The 20,000-nt window shown below is 53.1% G+C and overlaps 3 protein-coding genes across 3 annotated transcripts in view; 2 read left to right on the top strand and 1 right to left on the bottom strand.

The window, feature by feature from the left end:
* LOC112155071 (cadherin-related family member 5) overlaps positions 1-2,066 on the top strand; it is a 3,473-nt gene extending 1,407 nt beyond the window's left edge. Inside the window, exons 5-11 of the mRNA XM_036210188.1 lie at positions 190-276; positions 346-456; positions 544-708; positions 1,084-1,180; positions 1,254-1,360; positions 1,432-1,824; positions 2,041-2,066. Coding sequence (XP_036066081.1) covers positions 190-276; positions 346-456; positions 544-708; positions 1,084-1,180; positions 1,254-1,360; positions 1,432-1,698 — 834 coding nt within the window. The 3' untranslated portion in view covers positions 1,699-1,824; positions 2,041-2,066. The remainder of the gene's footprint in view (positions 1-189; positions 277-345; positions 457-543; positions 709-1,083; positions 1,181-1,253; positions 1,361-1,431; positions 1,825-2,040) is intronic.
* Positions 2,067-3,672: 1,606 nt separating this feature from the next.
* Positions 3,673-9,222, top strand: irf5 (interferon regulatory factor 5). Its single transcript, XM_024286480.2, has 9 exons — positions 3,673-3,864; positions 4,416-4,590; positions 4,982-5,168; positions 5,242-5,267; positions 5,336-5,363; positions 5,682-5,954; positions 7,359-7,748; positions 7,817-7,935; positions 8,005-9,222. Exons 2-9 carry the CDS (start codon positions 4,417-4,419, stop codon positions 8,182-8,184), a joined length of 1,377 nt encoding a protein of 458 aa, XP_024142248.1. The 5' UTR covers positions 3,673-3,864; position 4,416; the 3' UTR covers positions 8,185-9,222.
* The window catches only part of tnpo3 (transportin 3), a 12,983-nt gene continuing 1,957 nt past the window's right edge, over positions 8,975-20,000 (bottom strand). Inside the window, exons 3-23 of the mRNA XM_024286451.2 lie at positions 19,798-19,871; positions 19,562-19,718; positions 19,289-19,432; positions 19,045-19,220; positions 18,829-18,967; positions 16,220-16,366; positions 16,042-16,149; positions 15,879-15,970; positions 15,670-15,809; positions 15,404-15,595; positions 13,590-13,681; positions 13,428-13,504; positions 13,232-13,292; positions 11,877-12,017; positions 11,608-11,724; positions 11,388-11,482; positions 10,939-11,095; positions 10,704-10,871; positions 10,516-10,628; positions 9,680-9,763; positions 8,975-9,556 (exon numbers count right to left, since the gene is read on the bottom strand). Coding sequence (XP_024142219.1) covers positions 9,703-9,763; positions 10,516-10,628; positions 10,704-10,871; positions 10,939-11,095; positions 11,388-11,482; positions 11,608-11,724; positions 11,877-12,017; positions 13,232-13,292; positions 13,428-13,504; positions 13,590-13,681; positions 15,404-15,595; positions 15,670-15,809; positions 15,879-15,970; positions 16,042-16,149; positions 16,220-16,366; positions 18,829-18,967; positions 19,045-19,220; positions 19,289-19,432; positions 19,562-19,718; positions 19,798-19,871 — 2,451 coding nt within the window. The 3' untranslated portion in view covers positions 8,975-9,556; positions 9,680-9,702. The remainder of the gene's footprint in view (positions 9,557-9,679; positions 9,764-10,515; positions 10,629-10,703; positions 10,872-10,938; positions 11,096-11,387; positions 11,483-11,607; positions 11,725-11,876; positions 12,018-13,231; positions 13,293-13,427; positions 13,505-13,589; positions 13,682-15,403; positions 15,596-15,669; positions 15,810-15,878; positions 15,971-16,041; positions 16,150-16,219; positions 16,367-18,828; positions 18,968-19,044; positions 19,221-19,288; positions 19,433-19,561; positions 19,719-19,797; positions 19,872-20,000) is intronic.

Genomic DNA, 20,000 nt, shown 5'->3' with positions numbered 1-20,000 from the left:
GGTACAGGTTCATGAACAGGTACAGGTTGGGGTACAGGTACAGGTACATACAGGTACAGGCTCAGGTCTGAAGGCTTCAGTCTTCCAGGGAAGCAGAGCAGCAACAGGGAAAATGATGTTTCAAAAGCAGCAGATAACTGCTGGTGGGTCCATTGAACACACTGGTACTGATCCGGTTCTGCTCTGCAGCTGGCTGCCGTGGACTCTGTTGTTTTCTCTGTGAAGGCCGTGGATGCAGACGGAGATGAAATCCACTACAACATCGACCGGTCATCGGTAAGTTCTCCTCTCATGTCTTCCCTGAACATCAGCCCTGATGACATCAGGCCTCTCTCCCTCCTGCAGGCGGACACGTGGTTCTTCAGGATCGAAGTGCCAAACTCTGGAGAAGTGGTTCTGAGCAAACCTCTGGACTACGAGAGCAGAACCCGCCTGCAGCTCGTCATGTGGGCCGAGGTAACGGACTGCTTCTGCTTCCGGACTCCCCTGGAGGCTCTGCTTCAGTCTCTCAGAGTCGGGTTGTCGTGTGGACTAAACTCACAGGAATCGAACACCAAGGAGAAGTTCAACGTGTCGGCCATCCTCACCGTACACATCCAGGACGGAGATGACCAGTACCCTCACTTCCTGCCCTGCACGCTGGTGTCTCTAAGCGTTCCCGTTTGCATGAACCCCGTCTACACGGCAAACATCTCCCAGAAACATCAGGTACCCCCTGAAGCAGCGCGGTACCTTCACAGAACCGGAACACGGCTGGTTCTGTGGACCACATCTTCTGCTTGAAGGACTTTTATGTTTGCACTGTTGTTGAGCTTGACAGCAGTCAGCCTATGGGGGGGCGGAGTTTCGTCTGCTGGCTGATTGGCTGAAGGTTTGAAGTGACGAACACGTCCTCTGATGCCCCCAGAGGGCAGGAGGGTAACAATCAGCAGGTCGTTCCTGCAGACGAGACCCCGCTGCCTCAGGGGGACTCGTTGCCATGGGAACCTAGACATGCGTAGAATGTGGTGCAGAGACTCCAGCAGTTCTGATAGAACCGGGCTAGGGTGGTGTGGTCGTGTTAAGCAGGTGAGTTTGTTTCAGTTTCAGGACCAGGTTCTGGAGTTTTCTCCGGGTCCAATAAAAGCACAAGACGGGGACAGAGGAATCAACTGTCCTCTCACCTACTCCATCCTCTCAGGTAAGGGGTCCTGAGAGCTCCAGTGCAACGTGGAAGGACTGCAGCTGTGAACCAGGTGTGTGTGACCCTGCAGGTGACCAGGAGGGCAGGTTTGTGTTTAACAACAGGACAGGTGAGCTCAGGTTAACAAGAGGCGTGGAGAAACACCGTCTGCCCTCGACCACCAAACTCAACATCATGGTAACGCATCACTTCCTGTTCTGTGCACGACGTCCATCAATACGAGGTCACCTGCATCTCCTTATTTCCAGGTGTCCCAGGTAGATGATCCTCTGAAATACAGCATGGCAACAGTTCTGGTCAGAGTTCTGGGTGAGAACATGTTCCCCCCGGTCTTCAACAGAACCACCTTTAAAGGATTCATCATCCAGAACTCTAGCCCCGCCTCCATCGTCTCCACATATGGGAACCAGGTGTTACAGGTTCAGGCATCCGACCCCGACTTCTCTGACGTAAACCCCCAGCTGCTCTCCTTCTTTTGTTCTTACGCCACACAGAACTCATCTGTGCTTCCATGACAGGGACTGAACCCAAACATCCGCTACTTCCTTCTGCCTCCATCCGGACTGTACCAGGTCACCCAGGAGGGGGTTCTGATCGGCAGAACTGACCAGCTGCGAGCCTTCGACAGACACGTTCTGCAGGTGATGAATTCAAATCTGGTCTGTAACGGAGCCGTTCAGGTGTGACGCCCCAGGTGAGCTTGTCCAGTGCTTCAAACAAGAGAAGCAGCAGGAGCTCCACACACTAAAAGCTTCACAGTGTGACTCCAGTCAGGAAAAGCAGCCATCCAAAGTGACATCACAGTGGGAGGAGACGTGGGCGGGGTCTACAGTTTCTCCTTCCTGTTGGTTCTGCAGGTCGTGGCCAGAGATGAAGAATCTGGAGAAGAAGCTTCTGCCGTAGTGGATGTAGAAGTCTTGCAGAGAGGACAAGCAGGTGGGAAAGACCGCCGCGACCTAAGAACCATGACCCAGACCACAGGAGGGTTCTGGTTCTGTCAGATATAGGAGGGTTCTTGTTCTGTCAGACACACGAGGGTTCTGGTTCTGTCAGATATAGGAGGGTTCTGGTTCTGTCAGACACACGAGGGTTCTGGTTCTGTCAGACATAGGAGGGTTCTGGTTCTGTCAGACACAGCAGCTCTGATCCCTCACACCTTCACTGAGACCAAAAACTCTGAGTAAAATACAGTATTGTACTACGCTGTACTGTATTATACTGTGTTGTACATAACAATGCTGTACGGTACAGTTTTGTAGTTAAATACAGCACTGTACAGGACTGGACTTCACAGTACAGTAAAATATGCTGTAGTAAGGTACTGTCCTGTCCTGTACTGCAGTGTACTGTCCTGTACTGTACTGCAGTGTACTGTCCTGTACTGTACTGCAGAGTCGTAGTACTTGACGGTGCATTCACTGACTCTGTCCTTCCTGTATTTCAGTGCCCCGTGGTGCGTTCATGGAACAGCAGCTCTTTGCAGATGTGGACAGCAGGCTGGCGGTTCTGATCTCAGCAGGGGTTCTGATGATGGTTCTGTTGTTTTTCCTGTTTGTGCTGGTCTGGATCAGCCGGAGGAGCCCAGCGCAGAACCCAGAAGAACCGGTGTCTGTCGGGAAACATGCGGCTCTGGTATGAGCGGAATAGTTTGTTAGTCGTGTTTGTGAAACTTGTTCATCTCCTCACCTGTGAGGTCCACTTGTAGACTTTAGTTCTCCACCAAAACCAGGTTCTGGGACAACCCCAGAGGAGGACATTTGATTGATAAGATGCTTCTGATGGACCGTCTGGAGGCGGACCGCCCTTGGCCGCTCGCCTCCCTGGAGCGCCGCGGTTCTCCTTCCTCCAGACGGTCACTGAAGTGTCCTCTGTGGCTCTCAGGTGAACTCCGGTCCGTCTGTCTTTGAGAGCCCGTCTTTGTTCTCGGGGGGCGGACGCCGTGACCCCTCCTTACCTGCTGAGAGCCTGCATGGCAGAGAGGGGGTCTACACCAGGAGGCAGTCCATGCCCCGCCCACCTTCGCCGAAGCTCCTCCTCGACGAGCCAGCTGGACGCCGTCTGTTTCAGACGGACCTCTGCGTGGTTCTGGAGAAACCTGAGTGTGGCGCTCACACCTGGGAACCGTGGGGTCACCTGAGCATGCAGGTGAGCTCGGACATGCTCAGAAGGGACACCCCAGCGTTTAGGGACGACGTGGACCCAGAAGGACCGGAGGTTCCCCTGAACCCTAACACCTGATGGACCAGCAGCCAATCAGAGAGCAGGAACCCCCTCACCTGCAGCAGCATCACCTGAGGAGACGACCTCAGTCCCATCATCTGATTTGATGATCATTTGATTTTCATGGACAATGTAGTCTTTTCAAAATAAAAGCTGCATTCAAACTGTTTTAAATACATTTGAACTAAAATCGGCCTGTAACCGGGTGACCGGAAGTGCCTTTACGCTGAAACTCCCGCCACACCTCGTGCTAAACAATCAGGAGGCTTTTATTTTGTCCGGAAGTGCTTCGCTGCCTCGCGGCGTCGGTCTTGACGCCATCTGAAGGCGTTCCGGTCTCCGTTTCCGCTCAAGTTTCTGTTTTCCGGTGAACTTTCTTGTTGTTTGACGTCACTCTGCGTTCCCGCCGCGTGGGCTCTCCTTCACTGTCGCAGCGTGGAGACAGAACGTCACCTGACCAGGTGAGTGCACGGAGGGCGCGCGCGCAGCTGCACGTACACGTGTTTGAATGACAGCGGAGTGGGCCGAGTTTGGTTCTGTTTCGGCTGGGCTTCCCGAGCTGGATTTGATCAGCACCAGCTCTCCTTCCAGACTTTCACCTGGGTCAAGTCCAACAGACCGGAACCGAACCGGATCGTCCCACAGACCCAGTTAAACCTTCATCTGTAGAACTCCAGTTCAGTCGACGGGAAACAGATGAGATTCTTGATGAGTCCACAACTGTGGCGATGGTGTCGGAACCAAGACCCGGGTTCGGACCCAACCCAGAACTGCTGCTGATGACGTCAGGATCTGTGTTCCATCCTTTATTTTGAAAGTTTTAGGCTCTCATTAGACCCCCCTCCCCCCAGGTGCCTCTTCTGAACCAATCAGGTCCTTCTAAACGGGAAAGGTCGAAGGGGGGGGGGGATCATTCCTGGGGTTCTTCTGGGACTCTGGTTCATGCTGTGTCTAACTGGGTGACTGCAGCAGAACCCTCAGAACCGGACCTTCAGCTTGTGTTCTGTTCCAGCATGAGCGTCCAGCCCCGGAGGGTCCGGCTGAAGCCGTGGCTCCTGGCTCAGGTGAACAGCGGCAGGTATCCGGGCCTGCAGTGGCTCAGTCCGGACCACCGGCTCTTCCAGATCCCGTGGAAACACGCCACCCGCCACACGCCGGTGTCGGACGAGGAGAACACCATCTTCAAGGTACGCCGTGCAAAGTTCTGCTGTGCTGAGTAGAACCGGGCTGAAGGGCTTCAGACGGGCTCAGCAGCAGAACTCCTCAAAGAAAGGAACATGTCGGTTTGACCCCCCCCCCTCTAGTTTCAGTTCCCCGCTAACCTGCAGATGGTGATGTCACTTCCTCTTCCCCGGCGCAGCTTCCTCTTTTGCAGTAGAGAGGCCAGAGTCCGAGTTCCTCTGAGAGGATCTGACCCGATCCTGGTTCTGTCTGACACCAACTCTGGTTCCTCCAAGTTTTGACCCGATTCTTGTCTGAGCTCAGTTCTGGAAACGGCCCGCTTCCTCAAATGGATCTGAGACGGCGCCACGCCCTGACTGCTGCATGGGCCGCTTCACCCTGCTCTGTGTCTGGCAGGCGTGGGCCGTAGAGACCGGGAAGTACCAGGAGGGCGTGGACGAGCCCGACCCGGCCAAATGGAAGGCCAACCTGCGCTGTGCGCTGAACAAGAGCCGCGAGTTCCAGCTGAAGTACGACGGAACCAAGGAGACGCCGCTGCAGCCGTACAAGATCTACGAGGTCTGCGAGCATCCAGGTGTCACAGGTGAGCTGCACCTGGTGGCACCTGCTGGTCCATGGTGGTGGCCCTCCTGACCTCTGACCTTTGTTTGTTTCAGACGGGGCTGAGGAGGAGGAGGAGGAGGTGAGAAGGAGAACATCTGGAACCGCCACTTTTGATGTCGTTGGTCTCATCAGATGATTTCTTTGCAGATGCCGAACCTGATGGAGCTCAGCATCAGTGAGTCCACTGCAGACGTGCTCATCTGCAGACGTGATCATCCGCAGACACAGAGCTCTGCAGACGTAATCATCTGCAGATGAGCACGTCTGCAGAGCATCATGTCTGCAGACGAGATGCTCTGCAGAAATGATCATCCGCAGAGTTCTGCAGACAAGGTGCAGACGAGGTCTGCACCTTGTCTGCAGACGTAATCATTTGCAGATGAGCACGTCTGCAGAGCATCTCGTCTGCAGAGCATCATGTCTTCAGACGAGATGCTCTGCAGACGTGCTCATCTGCAGACTGCAGCTGCTGATGTTACCCATGTATCTCCAGACCCCCCCATCGGCGAGCCGGGCTTCTCTGACCCCCCCCTGCTCCTGGACCTCCCCATGACCTCTGACCTCCAGCTTCAGGCTCAGATGGTGGAACAGAGGAGTTTTGTTCAGCCTGGAGGACTTCCAAATGGACTCCAGGACATGAACCCGCTGACCTCCACCCAGCCAGAACCGGGCCAGATGGAGGCCAGCCCCATGGAGGCCGTGCAGAACCAGAGAGACTCTCAGAACCAGCAGACCTGCAAGTATGACCTGCTGAGCAGCGTCCCACGTGAGTCCAACCTCTTCTGTGGAGATGACGGGAAACGGTTCGGCTCAAAAAGGTCCAAACCCGCTTTAAATGTTTCAGAAACGGGCCGCTCATTAGGACAGACGACGAAGCAGAACCTTCCTTCCTTTAGATTCAAATATTTAAACTTTATTTACAAAACACTTCACACATCTTAACACACGGTGCTTTCAAAATAAAATACTTTTCAAACTCAAGGCGGAGCTACAGATCCGGTGCCGTTCACTGAAAAGGTTTAGTCCGGAACCGTTCAGAGAAGCTGGAGTTCTGGAGAACCTGAAGGTATCAGACATGACAGTAATCTGTTTTGATCTCCATGCTGGAACCAGTCAGAAATGGGCGGAGTCTGCTCATGATTTCATGATAAAATCCTGTTTCAGTGACGTTTTTAATTAGTGGAATATTTCGGTCTACAAATCTCATCTGGAGTCACAGTGATGTAAGGCTGAGTGTCATCAGCGTAACTGTGAAAACAAACCATATCTTCGGACGGCGCCCCCAGGTGGCAGCTTATGTGCACTCAAAGCCTTTAACAGCAGAGCGACCGGCAGCGTCCTTAGCGAAGAAGATTCTCTGGTGGTTCACGCCGAAGGAGAAGACACTTTACCTCATCGGCGCCAAGCTGCTTTAATTCTGCTCCAGAACCCGTTGAGGTCCGGTCATTGGAGTGGAGCTGAAGCTGTAACAGGTTAAACACGCAGTGGGCCTGAAACTGATCCTTGGGGAACCTCACAACTGATTTGATGGAGTGTCCATACCTACCAAAACTCCTCAGTCTGGGAAGAACCGGGTCAGAACAGAACCACAGAGACCCGAACTTCTTAGCCTGTTAAGCAAAACATCATGATCTGCTGTCAAACGCGGCGTTCGAATAAACTACAGGGGGTCCGAAAAGTATTCAGTCAGCCACTACCTTTGCTTGTCCCTGTTAAAAAGAGGAGGGGTCTGTAATATTCATGATGGGTAAACCTCGACCACGAGAGAAAACCAGGAGAAAAACAGAAGATCTGATTCTTAAAGAATTGATGTATAAATCTGTATTTGTTCACCTCCAAACATCCAGATTTCTGTCTCTCTCAGAGATCTTCTGTCAGAGATCTTCTGTCCTCCACTCCTTACCTGTAGTAATGACACCTGTTTGAACTGGTTATCTATAGAAAGACAAACACTCCTCCAAAGAGCTGTCGAAGGACACCACAAACTAAATCTTCAGTCAGCCTAGACGGTTCTAGATCCGGTCTCTGGGTTGTATCTGCTTTGAGTGTGTTCCAGATTGAGTTTGATTCTGGTTCCAGTTCATCTCGATGTTTCTGCTGGATCTCAGCCTTAGAAGGATTTTCGTGGTCTCCGTGGTAACACGTCTGACCGTGTCCCGCCTATCGGCAGTAACAGACCTGGACCTGAAGTTCCAGTACCGAGGGAGAACGGTGGGATCTGAAACCGTCAGCAACCCCCAGGGCTGCCGGCTGTACTATGGACACCTGGAACCCACCCCGGATCAGGTGGACCTGTTTGGGCCCGTCAGCCTGCAGCAGGTCCGGTTCCCTGGAACTTCTGAGATCCAGAACCAGAAGCAGCGCTTCTACACAGATGCTCTGCTGGACGTCATGGATCGAGGCCTGATCCTGGAGATCCTGAACCAGGACATTTATGCCATCCGCCTGTGCCAGTGTAAGGTGTTCTGGTCTGGGCCCGGCCTGCCAGAGCCGGGACCACCCAACCCCATAGAGAGGGAAAAGAGGATCAAAGTCTTCAGTCTGAACGACTTCCTTCAAGGTGGGCTGTCCCAGGTGGGTGTGGTTCTCTAACCTGCTGTGGCTCAACGTCTCCCCCACCGTCTGCAGGTCTGATTCTGTACCAGAAGGGCGAAGCTCCAAACCCCCCACCCTTCGAGGTCTACTTCTGCTTTGGGGAGGACTGGCCGGACAAAAAGCCCAAAGAGAGGAAGCTAATCATCGTCCAGGTCAGCTGACGGTCTGGCAGCAGAAGCTGCTCCATCTGGATCCATTCTGACCAGTTCTCCTGTTCTAAGGTGGTTCCGGTGGTGGCCCGGATCCTGACCGAGATGTTCTCTGGAGAAATGAGCTGGTCCACGGACAGCATCCGGCTGCAGATCTCCAACCCCGATGTGAAGGACCAGACGGTGGAGCAGTTCAAAGAGCTGCAGAGACTCCTGCAGAGCCAGAACATCCAGGGACCCTGGGCCCCCTAGAAGCCACGCCCCCAGTCCACCACAGAGCCCTGGACCCCCATCCGCCCCTTTAGGCCACACCCCCAATCCACCACAGGGCCCCCTAGAAGCCACGCCCATAATCCACCACAGGGCCCTGGACCCCCATCCGCCCCTTTAGGCCACACCCCCAATCCACCACAGGGCCCCCTAGAAGCCACGCCCCCAGTCCACCACAGGGCCCTGGACCCCCATAGGCCCCTTTAGGCCACACCCCCAATCCACCACAGGGCCCTAGACCCCCATCGCCCCCTTTAGGCCACACCCCCAGTCCACCACAGGGCCCTGGGCCCCCTAGAAGCCGCGCCCCCAATCCACCACAGGGCCCCCTAGAAGCCACGCCCATAATCCACCACAGGACCCTAGACTCCCATCGCCCCCTTTAGGCCACGCCCCGTAGACCTCAGCTGGTGTTCCCACAAATGTCTGACTTTGACCCGAGCTTCAGGTCCAGTTCTGGTTCAGGGCGTGTTCATTTCTGTACTAAGTTGAGCCCAAAACATTTACAAACCCACCCAGAACACTTAGGACCGCCCCCAAAGGAAAGAGATGTCATAGTGTGCTTTAATAGACCCCCCCCACAACAAAAGAGGGGGGGGGGGTCTTTTTTATGTTGTGATGAAAATATGAATAAAATCTTTTGATCTAAAAGTTTGTAGAAAAATCGTTCAGATTGGGGGGGAGGGGGGTTAGCCGCATCACTTCCTGTGTCGTACCTGAACGCCCCTTCCAGTTGCCCCTCCCCCCTCCGGTAGAACAGGCCGCTCAGAAGTTTGTTGGATTGTTTTTTATTGTTGTTTACTGTTTACAACAAGGCTACATCAACAATGATGTCACGGTGTCGGTCTGTCCGCCTCCTTCCCAGAGTTCACTCTGTCACTTTATGAAAACAACTAAAATAAACAAAGTTTAAAAGGTCAAAGGTGACGCCAAATCCTCCAGAATGATCCTCACGCAGCCGCTCAGCCAAAAGCATCATGGGAAAACTTTTGGCTCATTTATGGCACGGGCAAAAAAAAAGCTCACAAAGTCTCAAAAAGAAACGCCTTAAAAAGTGTTGACCAGGCACGTCCTCCCGTCGCGAGGGTCCAGCAGGACCGACCCGCACCGGTCCTCCAGCGACCTCCTCCCTGTGCTGACCCCTCCCACCAGCCAGGCCTGACCCCTCCTCCCGACGCTGCCGGTGAGGCGGGGTGGACTCGGCCTGTCAAGTCCGTGTTGGGCGTGCCGGGTTCTCAGAGCTTTCCTTCAGTTCCACATTCAAAGTCGCTCCGTCTTCATCGTCCACGTGGATCCTCGTCTGCCGTCGCAGCTTTGTCGTCACCTCTGAACGCTGGTCAACTAAAGACTGAAGCTGGAAGGAGAACCACAGCTCAGTGCTAACAGAACTCTGGTTTTGGTCCACCCTCTGATCAGAACCGGGTCGCTCTGCGGTCCAAAGACTTGAACCACAAAGCCGGCGTTGGTGAACGTTTACCTGGAGTTGCGTGAAGGTCGCAGCTATCGGAACAGTCTGGTGAACTCTCTGACGGACCAGCACACCTGCTTACACTCTTCAGCACTGAGGAAGGACCAGACGGGAGATTAACCCAGCAGGACACGAACGCACCACACTCTGATACTGCCCCTGAACGCCTCTCACTCTGACACTGGTGTCCCTGAACGCACCACACTCTGACCCTTCTGTCCCTGAACGCCTCACGCTCTAATGCTGGTGTCCCTGAACGCCTCACTCTTTGACCCTTCTGTCCTTTAACACCTCACACTCTGACGCTGGTGTCCCTGAACGCCTCACACTTAGACCTTTCTGTCCTTTAACACCTCACACTCTGACGCTGGTGTCCCTGAACGCCTCACACTTTGACGCTGGTGTCCCTGAACGCCTCACACTCTGACCCTTCTGTCCCTAAACGCCTCACGCTATAATGCTGGTGTCCCTGAACGCCTCACACTTTGACCTTTCTGTCCCTGAACGCCTCACACTTTGACGCTGGTGTCCCTGAACGCCTCACACTTTGACGCTGGTGTCCCTGAACGCCTCACGCTCTAATGCTGGTGTCCCTGAACGCCTCACACTTTGACCTTTCTGTCCCTGAACACCTCACACTTTGACGCTGGTGTCCCTGAACGCCTCACACTTTGACGCTGGTGTCCCTGAACGCACCACACTCTGACCCTTCTGTCCCTAAACGCCTCACGCTCTAATGCTGGTGTCCCTGAACGCCTCACGCTTTTGTTCCTGAACTGCTCCACAGAACCAGTTGTAAGTCCATTTGGGTCTTTGGACCCTCAGAACCGTCCTGTCCGTCTTACCTGGTCACCTGTCGGTGGAAGTCTGTCAGCTGTTTGTGGGTGACGGTGACGGCGCCCCCCGACGTCTCCTTGGGTAACGCCTTCAGGGCGTTCTCTAGCCAGCGGCAGAAGGTCTATGAGAGAGGGCACAGTGAGCGTGGCGGTGTGGAGACGGCGTGGAGGCGGGACGCCTCAGGAGCGCGTCTTACCGGCCGGTCGAACACCATGATCTCCCACAGCACCTCGGCCACGTCGGGCAGCGTGTACGGCGGCAGGCAGAAGCAGCAGGAGTGCAGCAGCTGGCTGATGAGCTGCTGGCCGTGCTGCTCCATGGCCTGACCAATCAGGCGCTTCCTCACCTCGAAGTCGTCCTCGTGCTGCAGACACACCGTTCAGTTGCTGCGCTTCACACACCAGAACCGCGTCATGGCAGCTTTGACTCACGTCGTTGGCGACTCCGGTGTGGATCAGGTCTCGCACGAACTTCATGACGCTGCAGTTGGCGTCCCGGTGGTCCAGGGAAGTGGCGGCGATGGCGCACTGGATGATGTGGACGATGATGCTGCTGCTGAGCAGGGTGACAGGACTCCTCTGGACGAACCTGGACACACAGAGCCGGCTCAGCCTTCACTCAGAACCCGGACAGGGGACGGCCAGTCGAGATCCGGTCAGGCTGCTGGAACCGGAGCAGCTAATGTGGTTCTTCAGAACCAGCAGTTCAGAACCTTCTCCAGGGAGGAAGTTCTTTTGACAGGATGAGTCTGCTGGAATCCCTCTGAGACCAGAGGAACCAGAACCTGCTGCAGACCAGAACGGACCCTCGTGGAGCGGGTTCTGCATCTCCTCTGAGGAACCGCCTTACAGACACACCTGTCTGGATCCTGCAGACTTACCTGGTGGCCAGTCTGAACAGGTCGTCCACGGTGTCGGGGTGGTTCCTCAGACCGTTGGGCTGCTCCAGCAGCTGGAAGGTGGGCATGCACAGAGCCTGGAGGAAGAGGAGATCATCATCATCACCTCCTCTCTGGGGAGGGTTCGAGTGCATACCTGCCCCCCCTCAGGTAAACTGAATGCTCCTCATTTCAGACCCCTCCCTCAGGACCAGGTCCTCACCTGCAGCATGTCCAGCAGCCCCTGCCTGCAGCCCTCCTCCATGCCGTACTCGTCCACCAGGATGCTGCCCAGGTACAGGAAGCAGGAGTGTGGAAACACCTGGTACACACTCACCATCTGCAGACCAGCAGCACCAGGAGGTCAGTCTGGGTCATCCATGATTTATGCAAAGTGTCATTATGACCCCAACACCCTAAACCCCGCCTGTCATCCTCATTACAGCAGCAGCCACGCCCACAATTTAACCTTCAAAGCAGCTGAGTTCATACCTGAGTGACGAGCGGCTGCAGCAGTGAGGCGGAGCCTTTTCCAACGCAGCGTACGGCAAACCTGAGGCAGCGGCAGCACCTCTCCACGATCCTGTTGTCAGCCTGATGGGCGTTCAGCGTCTCCGACAGCACCGGCCAGATCTGCGCAGGCATCACATCCAGGTGAGAATGCACACCTGAGTTCCCACTGAGCGTACCTGCTGCAAGTGAAGGTGTGTTCGTGTAATCCACAGGTGTATTCGTGTGATCCACAGGTGTGTTCGTGTGATCCACAGGTGAGTTCGTGTGATCCACAGGTGAGTTTGTGTGATCCACAGGTGAGTTTGTGTGATCCACAGGTGAGTTTGTGTGATCCACAGGTGAGTTTGTGTGATCCACAGGTGAGTTTGTGTGATCCACAGGTGAGTTTGTGTGATCCACAGGTGAGTTTGTGTGATCCACAGGTGAGTTTGTGTGATCCACAGGTGAGTTTGTGTGATCCACAGGTGAGTTTGTGTGATCCACAGGTGAGTTTGTGTGATCCACAGGTGAGTTTGTGTGATCCACAGGTGAGTTTGTGTGATCCACAGGTGAGTTTGTGTGATCCACAGGTGAGTTTGTGTGATCCACAGGTGAGTTTGTGTGATCCACAGGTGAGTTTGTGTGATCCACAGGTGAGTTTGTGTGATCCACAGGTGAGTTTGTGTGATCCACAGGTGAGTTTGTGTGATCCACAGGTGAGTTTGTGTGATCCACAGGTGAGTTTGTGTGATCCACAGGTGAGTTTGTGTGATCCACAGGTGAGTTTGTGTGATCCACAGGTGAGTTTGTGTGATCCACAGGTGAGTTTGTGTGATCCACAGGTGAGTTTGTGTGATCCACAGGTGAGTTTGTGTGATCCACAGGTGAGTTTGTGTGATCCACAGGTGAGTTTGTGTGATCCACAGGTGAGTTTGTGTGATCCACAGGTGAGTTTGTGTGATCCACAGGTGAGTTTGTGTGATCCACAGGTGAGTTTGTGTGATCCACAGGTGAGTTTGTGTGATCCACAGGTGAGTTTGTGTGATCCACAGGTGAGTTTGTGTGATCCACAGGTGTGTTCGTGTGATCCACAGGTGTGTTCGTGTGATCCACAGGTGTGTTCGTGTGATCCACAGGTGTATTTGTGTGATCCACAGGTGAGTTTGTGTGATCCACAGGTGTGTTTGTGTGATGCACAGGTGTGTTTGTGTGATGCACAGGTGTGTTTGTGTGATGCACAGGTGTGTTCGTGTGATCCACAGGTGTGTTCGTGTGATCCACAGGTGTATTTGTGTGATCCACAGGTGAGTTTGTGTGATCCACAGGTGAGTTTGTGTGATGCACAGGTGTTTTACCTCCTGGATGACCTTTTGGCAGGGGTGTGTCTGTCCGTTCTCCACTATGGGGTTGGTGTGTCTGCAGAACAAACAGCAGAAGTCGTTACCTGTCTGCAGGTGTGATCACATGCTCCAGATCCTGCTGCTGGTCTCTGAACCCAAACCTTTTGCATTGCTATGCTGATCTGATTCAAAGATCCTCAGGTGAACTCACCTGAAGATGACGGCCAGCCGGTCCAGCCAGACGGTGGGGTCAGCGGACTTCCCGTTTGTTGACTGTTCAGTTAGAAGCTGGAACAAAGAGTCACAACTCCTTCATTCAGTTGACCACATGTCTGGGGTGGGGTTGGGGGGTTGGGGGTGGGGGGCTGCTCACCTTTTTTAGAGCCATCACCTGGACTGCACAGAGGTCACTGAGACACTCGGAGATCTTCTCCAGAGGCAGCCGGGCCAGCACCAGCGCCGTACCTGTGGAGGTCACATGGTTTCATTGTGTTCACAGGAAGCTCCGCCCCCCCAGGAACAAAGAACACACTATAGTCTACTTGCTCACAGAACACGTGTGCAGTTCTGAGAGGTTCTGACCCGGACCGTGAGCACAGAGTCCACCTTGAATGATTCAGATGTGAGCCGGCTCCAACCACATGTTCCAGATCCGGATCACACCTGAAGCCTGGAAGGGGGTGGGTACCGGTACCAACCTGTCCGGTACTACTGGTATCATATGAAAGCATGAATGTCCGCGCTTCATTTCAAACATGTCAGTCGCTTGTCATGTAGCTTTGCTGTACAATCATTTTCCTTTTCTAGCAATTGTGGGCGGGGCAATAAAATAATAGGTGTAGTCATGAGGGTGGGCGGAGCTTCAGTCTAAAGGCCAAAGGTGAAGCCAATAAAAGTTTGTTGGTACGTCATTCTAAATCATCAGATCGACATGAACAACGCTCTGAAAAGAGACCGTTGTCATGGTGATGAGCGGTAACATCTGTGTTTACGTCAGCGTGTCTGAAGACGGATGTAGGACAGAGGAAATAAAATATCTCAGGAAAATTCCAGAGACGCCGTCACTCTGTCACGCTGCTGGGGTACCGTTGGGTAGCGCCGGGTACCGTTGGTACCACTGGGCGATGCCGGGTACAGTTAGGTACTACCGGGTACAGTTAGGTACTACCGGTACAGTTGGGTACTACCAAGTACAGTTAGGTAGAGTTGGGTACTACCAAGTACAGTTGGGTACTACCGGGTACAGTTAGGTAGAGTTGGGTTCTACCGGGTACAGTTAGGTACAGTTGGGTACTACCAAGTACAGTTGGGTACTACCGGGTACAGTTAGGTAGAGTTCGGTACTACCAAGTACAGTTCGGTACTACCAAGTACAGTTAGGTACTACCAAGTACAGTTAGGTACTACCGGTACAGTTAGGTACTACCGGTACAGTTAGGTACAGTTAGGTACTACCAAGTACAGTTAGGTACTACCGGTACAGTTAGGTACTACCAAGTACAGTTAGGTACTACAGGTACAGTTAGGTACAGTTAGGTACTACCGGTACAGTTAGGTACTACCGGTACAGTTAGGTAGAGTTGGGTACTACCAAGTACAGTTAGGTACTACCGGTACAGTTAGGTACTACCAAGTACAGTTAGGTACTACCAAGTACAGTTAGGTACTACAGGTACAGTTAGGTACTACCGGTACAGTTAGGTACAGTTAGGTACTACCGGTACAGTTAGGTAGAGTTGGGTACTACCAAGTACAGTTAGGTACTACCGGTACAGTTAGGTACTACCAAGTACAGTTAGGTACTACCGGTACAGTTAGGTACAGTTAGGTAGAGTTGGGTACTACCAAGTACAGTTAGGTACTACCGGTACAGTTTTGATAAAATTCAGACGTCCCCATCCCTAGTCTTAAGTCTGAGGCAGACAGACCGGAAGGGGCTGGGTGTTTAAAGAAGGGGTCAGCACCACACCCTTCAGGTTCTGGTAACCCTTCTGGACCTAGATATATTAACGTTGGGAGTGGGGTCATCTGGACCCCACATGACAGCGTTGTGACCTTTTTTAATGATTTTTGATCTTCACTGGTGTCCGTGGCAGACACCTTCATCCACCTTTGTCATGGGAGGGATCACACATCAATGTCAGGCTGGGGTCATCTGGACCCCAAGAGATAACAGGCGGTGCACACCTTTGAGCAGTCCCACGGCAGCCTCTGTGGACAGGGCGAAGGAGTCCAGGGAGCGGGCGATGTCCAGCAGACCCTGGAAGTGCTGGGCCATGTGGTCCCTGCACACCGAGCAGATGTTGTGGATGGCCTTGGCCGCCGCAGAGGCCAGAGGTTTCTCTCGGAGCCCCTTCATCAGGTAGCTGAGGACCGGATCTGGAGCAGGAACAGGAAACGATCAGTGACGGTGGCGGGGCAGCAGGAAGTGGTCACCGTCTGCCTCCTCATACCCAGGAACCGGGGGTTTCTGTCCACCACCTCGCTCATCTCTCCAACCAGCTCGATGCTGGTGTACCTGACCGCCATGTGCACGCCCTCTGGCAGCAGCACCACCTGCTGCAGCACCTCCGACAGGGTGGGGTTGTTCTCCCTGAAAGAAGGGCGCTCTGGTTACACCGCAGAGGGGGCGGAGTACAGACGCGGTCCTCGCCATACTCACGGATCTACGCTTTTGGAGATGGAGGCCATGATGAAGAGCACGGCCTCTGTCACCTCCCAGGGGGGGTTCCCGTCTTTGAGCGTGGAATAAAGCTGCAGACGGGGAGAATGGTTCGTGAGGGTCAGCAGGTGACCACCAGCTGCTGCACCTGAGCTCCGCCTACCTGAGAGAAACACTCCATGGATCCAACCAGGAAGATCACGTCTTTCACCAAGTCCGACACTCGAACCCGGAACTCCCCGAAGTCATCCGTGTCCTCGGGGATCCCCTCCTGTCGCCAGAGGAAGCGGTCAGAGCTGAGCTCCACAGACGGTTCTGTGCGGCTCAGCCGGGCTTCTTACGTGGTCCGGGTCCAGCTGGCAGTGCCGCGCCAAACAGTGCAGGAGTCTCTGGATGTAGGGTCTGAAGACGGAGTGAAGCGCCGGGTCGTTGATCTTATACAGATGTTCTCCCAGTCGATACCAGAAGTTGAAGGAAATCTCCACCACCTGGACCAGAACACATACACAGCTGGACCGTCAGAACCTTCTACATTTGGACCAGAATCTTCTAGAACCCTACATAACACTGAGCACTAGCAGTATAACGATTCATTTCAGCAACGATTCGATTCACACGGCGTGTACTTCTACATACTTCTACAGTGCTTTACTAGGTTCTTGGAAGGTCAAAGTACTTCGCAGTCACAGACACATCAACACATTGATGGCTGAGTCAATAGATCAGTAATCAATCCATGAACTGGCAGCACAGGAGCCCCACAAGGAACCGTGCTCTCCCCTCTCCTCTTCACCCTTTACAGCACCGACTTCCACTACAACTCTGATACATGTCACATGCAGAAGTTCTCTGACGACACTGCTATTGTGGCATGTATCAAGGAGGGTGAGGAGGGGGAGTACAGGCAGCTGGTGGAGGACTTTGTTCAGTGGAGCCAGCAGAACTGCCTCCACCTGAATACCACCAAGACCAAGGAGATGGTGCTGGACTTTCGTCGAGTACCTGCTGCGGTTCAGCCCATCATCATTGATGGAGCAGAGGTGGAGGTAGTGGACTGCTACAAATACCTGGGAATCCTGCTGGACAAGAGCCGGAACTGGTCAGCAAACATGGACTGCATCTACAGGAAGGGGCAGAGCAGGCTATACTTTTTAAAAAGACTCGCCTCTTTTAACATCTCCTTTTTATCTGTCACTCCGTTGTTTTCAGTGCTTTGTTCTATGCAGGGGTGTGTTGGGGGGGCGGTGCAAACAAAAAGGACTTAAAAAAACTAAATCGCCTGATCAAGAGGGCGGGCAGTGTGGTGGGCCGAAACATGGAGACGGCAGAGGTGGTGGCTGAGCGGAGGATGCTGACCAAGCTGGAGAGCATAATGAGGAACACTGGTCACCCTCTACATGGAGTGTTCGCCGCCCAAAGGAGCGTCTTCAGCAGCCGCCTGTGCTCTCTACATGCTCCACTGAAAGGCTCAGGAAGTCCTTCGCACCGAGAGCAATAAGACTTTTCAATGCAGCTGGGAGGGCAAGAGGGGGCGTCTGAACGACTAACTTTTTATTTATTTATTTATTTATTTGTACAGCAATTTTAACACTTAATTGCTTTTAACAGCTCCTTAATTTTAATGCTTTTAATCTAACCTGTTTATAGCTGTTTCTTGCTTTATTTACTTTGAACCTGCTTGTGTGTGTTTGGAGCAATGGATGAATTTTTGTAAGTTCGTTCGGGATTAATAAAGTACTCCATCTATCTATCTATCTAAATAGAAATCAATTAAATGCATAAAGCTAAAGTCCACTAGCTTGATGCTAACGTATAATGGGATTTTCCATAGGATGGCTAATGCTAACACTCGGTCGACCTAAACATACATTGTTGAATAAATGAACATCTTTAGATGAATTTTCCAAACTCTTGAGGTAATAATTTTTAAAGTAACCATTGGTGATCTAAAACTTTGTTTTTATTCATTCTTTCTTCTTCTGGAATAAGATGTTATGCTATAGCGTGATTGCCACCTAGTGGTCAAACTGAAACCCCCTCCAGGAGAAGCAGAACAACTGGTGAATCCTGGTAGCCTTTCAACGCAACAACTCCGCCCTGATGCGTTTGTGATCTCCTGCTTCCTCCTTCTGATTCTACAACCAGGAACCGAACACTCCAGGCGTCGAGGAACGCCGTGTCTGCATGACTTCCAAATATCCCAGCTCTACTCATGACTTGTCCTCACAGTCATTTGTTGCTCCATAATACGCTGAAGTTGCATAGATCTCATTTGGGAACATTTGTGACTAAAACGGTTGTAATTTAACGCCTTGAGGAACATTACTAGATGACCTCAGTTAAAGTAATACTAAAACACAATCCTCAACAATATTTGGGTCAGGTGTACTGACCCGTTTATGTATCCAAGTTAAGTTATAAGTTCAAGAAGTCTTATATGGTGCACCATGACTGAAATGTTTCATATTTCAGCAGTCTAAGCAAAGATTCCCAGACTTCACTCTCCCCGGTAAGGTGGCTCACTAGAGGCTCATGGGTAAGAGGTCACGGGTAAGAGCGCACAGGTAAGAGCTCACAGGTCACAGGTAAGAGCTCACAGGTAAGAGGTCACAGGTCACAGGTAAGAGCTCACAGGTAAGAGGTCACAGGTCACAGGTAAGAGGTCACAGGTAAGAGCTCACAGGTCACAGGTAAGAGCTCACAGGTCACAGGTAAGAGATTTTAGAAGCTCGAGTACATTTGATCTCACTTTGAAATGATTTATATCATAAAGCTCGATTCAGCTTCAGACAGACGGACCAATTAATCCTTACAGAATCACTGAGCACATCAGAACTTCCGGAACCGGACCTGATATCATTTCAGGACACCCACACACACACACACTCACAGAGCTTCATCGTCTGCACAAACGCCAAACCGCAGCAGCCCGCCGCCGTGACCTTCTCACCTCATACTGGGGGTTTCCTGCACAGATCAGCAGCAGCTCCAGTGTCCTCAGGTCCCCCATGCCCTGACCCGGACTCCGGACCATGGTCTCCAGAAAGGTCTCGCAGAGTTCGGTGAAGATCCGGCAGTAGTTCAGCACCCTGAGAACGTAAACAGACGCTGTGAGAACCGAGAATGGCGTCTCGCCCACAGAGCTGCAGCGCGGCGGCGAGCTCACTTGTCCAGGTCTTCCCGCGCCGTCGCCATGTGATACGCCGTCTCCAGCGTCAACACGCCCTGGAACAGCTGCAGACCCAGCTCCATGTTGGTGTCCACGTTCTCAGTGGCGTAGAGGGCGGAGCAAACGCAGTCCGAGGCCGCCTCGTGTAAGTTGGTGGAGGTTTCATCCCTCTGCTGCAGAGCAGAACGTCAGGAAGACCCGGCAGAACCCAGAACCTCTGACCCACATGACCAGACCTCACCAGGACTTGGAAGAGCACCATGAGCAGCTGGTTTCCCGCCATGAAGTTACTGTCCAGCACGCCCAGGTTGAACCAGCTGCCCAGACAGCGGAACACCTTGATGAGCATCTTCTCGTCGTGGCCCGTCTTCTCCACGCACGACGTCTGCAGAGAGAGAAGACCTTAGAGGGAGGGACCACCAGGACGGTCACCGCGCTGCAGAACTCCCAGCAGAACCATCACTGGACCAGGATCCAGATCAGCTCCGAGGAGGAATGACCTCCCAATACAGACCAGAAGTGTGACCACGGTGCCGGAGTAGTACGCCAGGTCCTCGATGATCTCCGTCCTTCGGTTGGCGCCGATCCGCAGAGACCGGCTGTGGACTTCTTCTGGCAGAACGGTGAGAATCTCTATGAGGAAAGGCATGGAGCTGACGTCGCTGTTGTACCTGAGGGGGGCGGAGACACCAGAGCACAGGTGAGTCGTCTCACCGTCGCAGTTCAGAGCAGAGAACCGTGAAGTCTTACTTTTCTAAGAGTGTGTGAACGCATCCTTTCCAGGACGCCATCTGAAGAGCGAGGTCGGCGATGGCCAGCGCCAGCTGAGAGGGTAAATGGTAAAATGATAAAAGGCGTATCCTTGTATAGCGCTTTCTACCCTCCTTCGAGGGCCCAAAGCGCTTCAGTCACAGACCCATTCACACATTCACACACTGGGGGAGAGGACGCAC

This window comes from Oryzias melastigma, linkage group LG23, assembly GCF_002922805.2.
Source record: "Oryzias melastigma strain HK-1 linkage group LG23, ASM292280v2, whole genome shotgun sequence".
In the NCBI taxonomy this organism is placed as follows: domain Eukaryota; kingdom Metazoa; phylum Chordata; class Actinopteri; order Beloniformes; family Adrianichthyidae; genus Oryzias; species Oryzias melastigma.
The sequence above is the reverse complement of the archived record's forward strand: the minus strand, read 5'-3'. Positions and strand labels throughout refer to the sequence as shown.

Coding starts and splice junctions, on each gene's coding strand:
- irf5 (XM_024286480.2), top strand. CDS start 4,417: ATGAGCGTCCAGCCCCGGAGGGTCCGGCTGAAGCCGTGGCTCCTGGCT. Junction 5,955..7,358: donor CCTGCTGAGCAGCGTCCCAC/GTGAGTCCAACC, acceptor GCCTATCGGCAG/TAACAGACCTGGACCTGAAG. Junction 7,936..8,004: donor GGAAGCTAATCATCGTCCAG/GTCAGCTGACGG, acceptor TCCTGTTCTAAG/GTGGTTCCGGTGGTGGCCCG.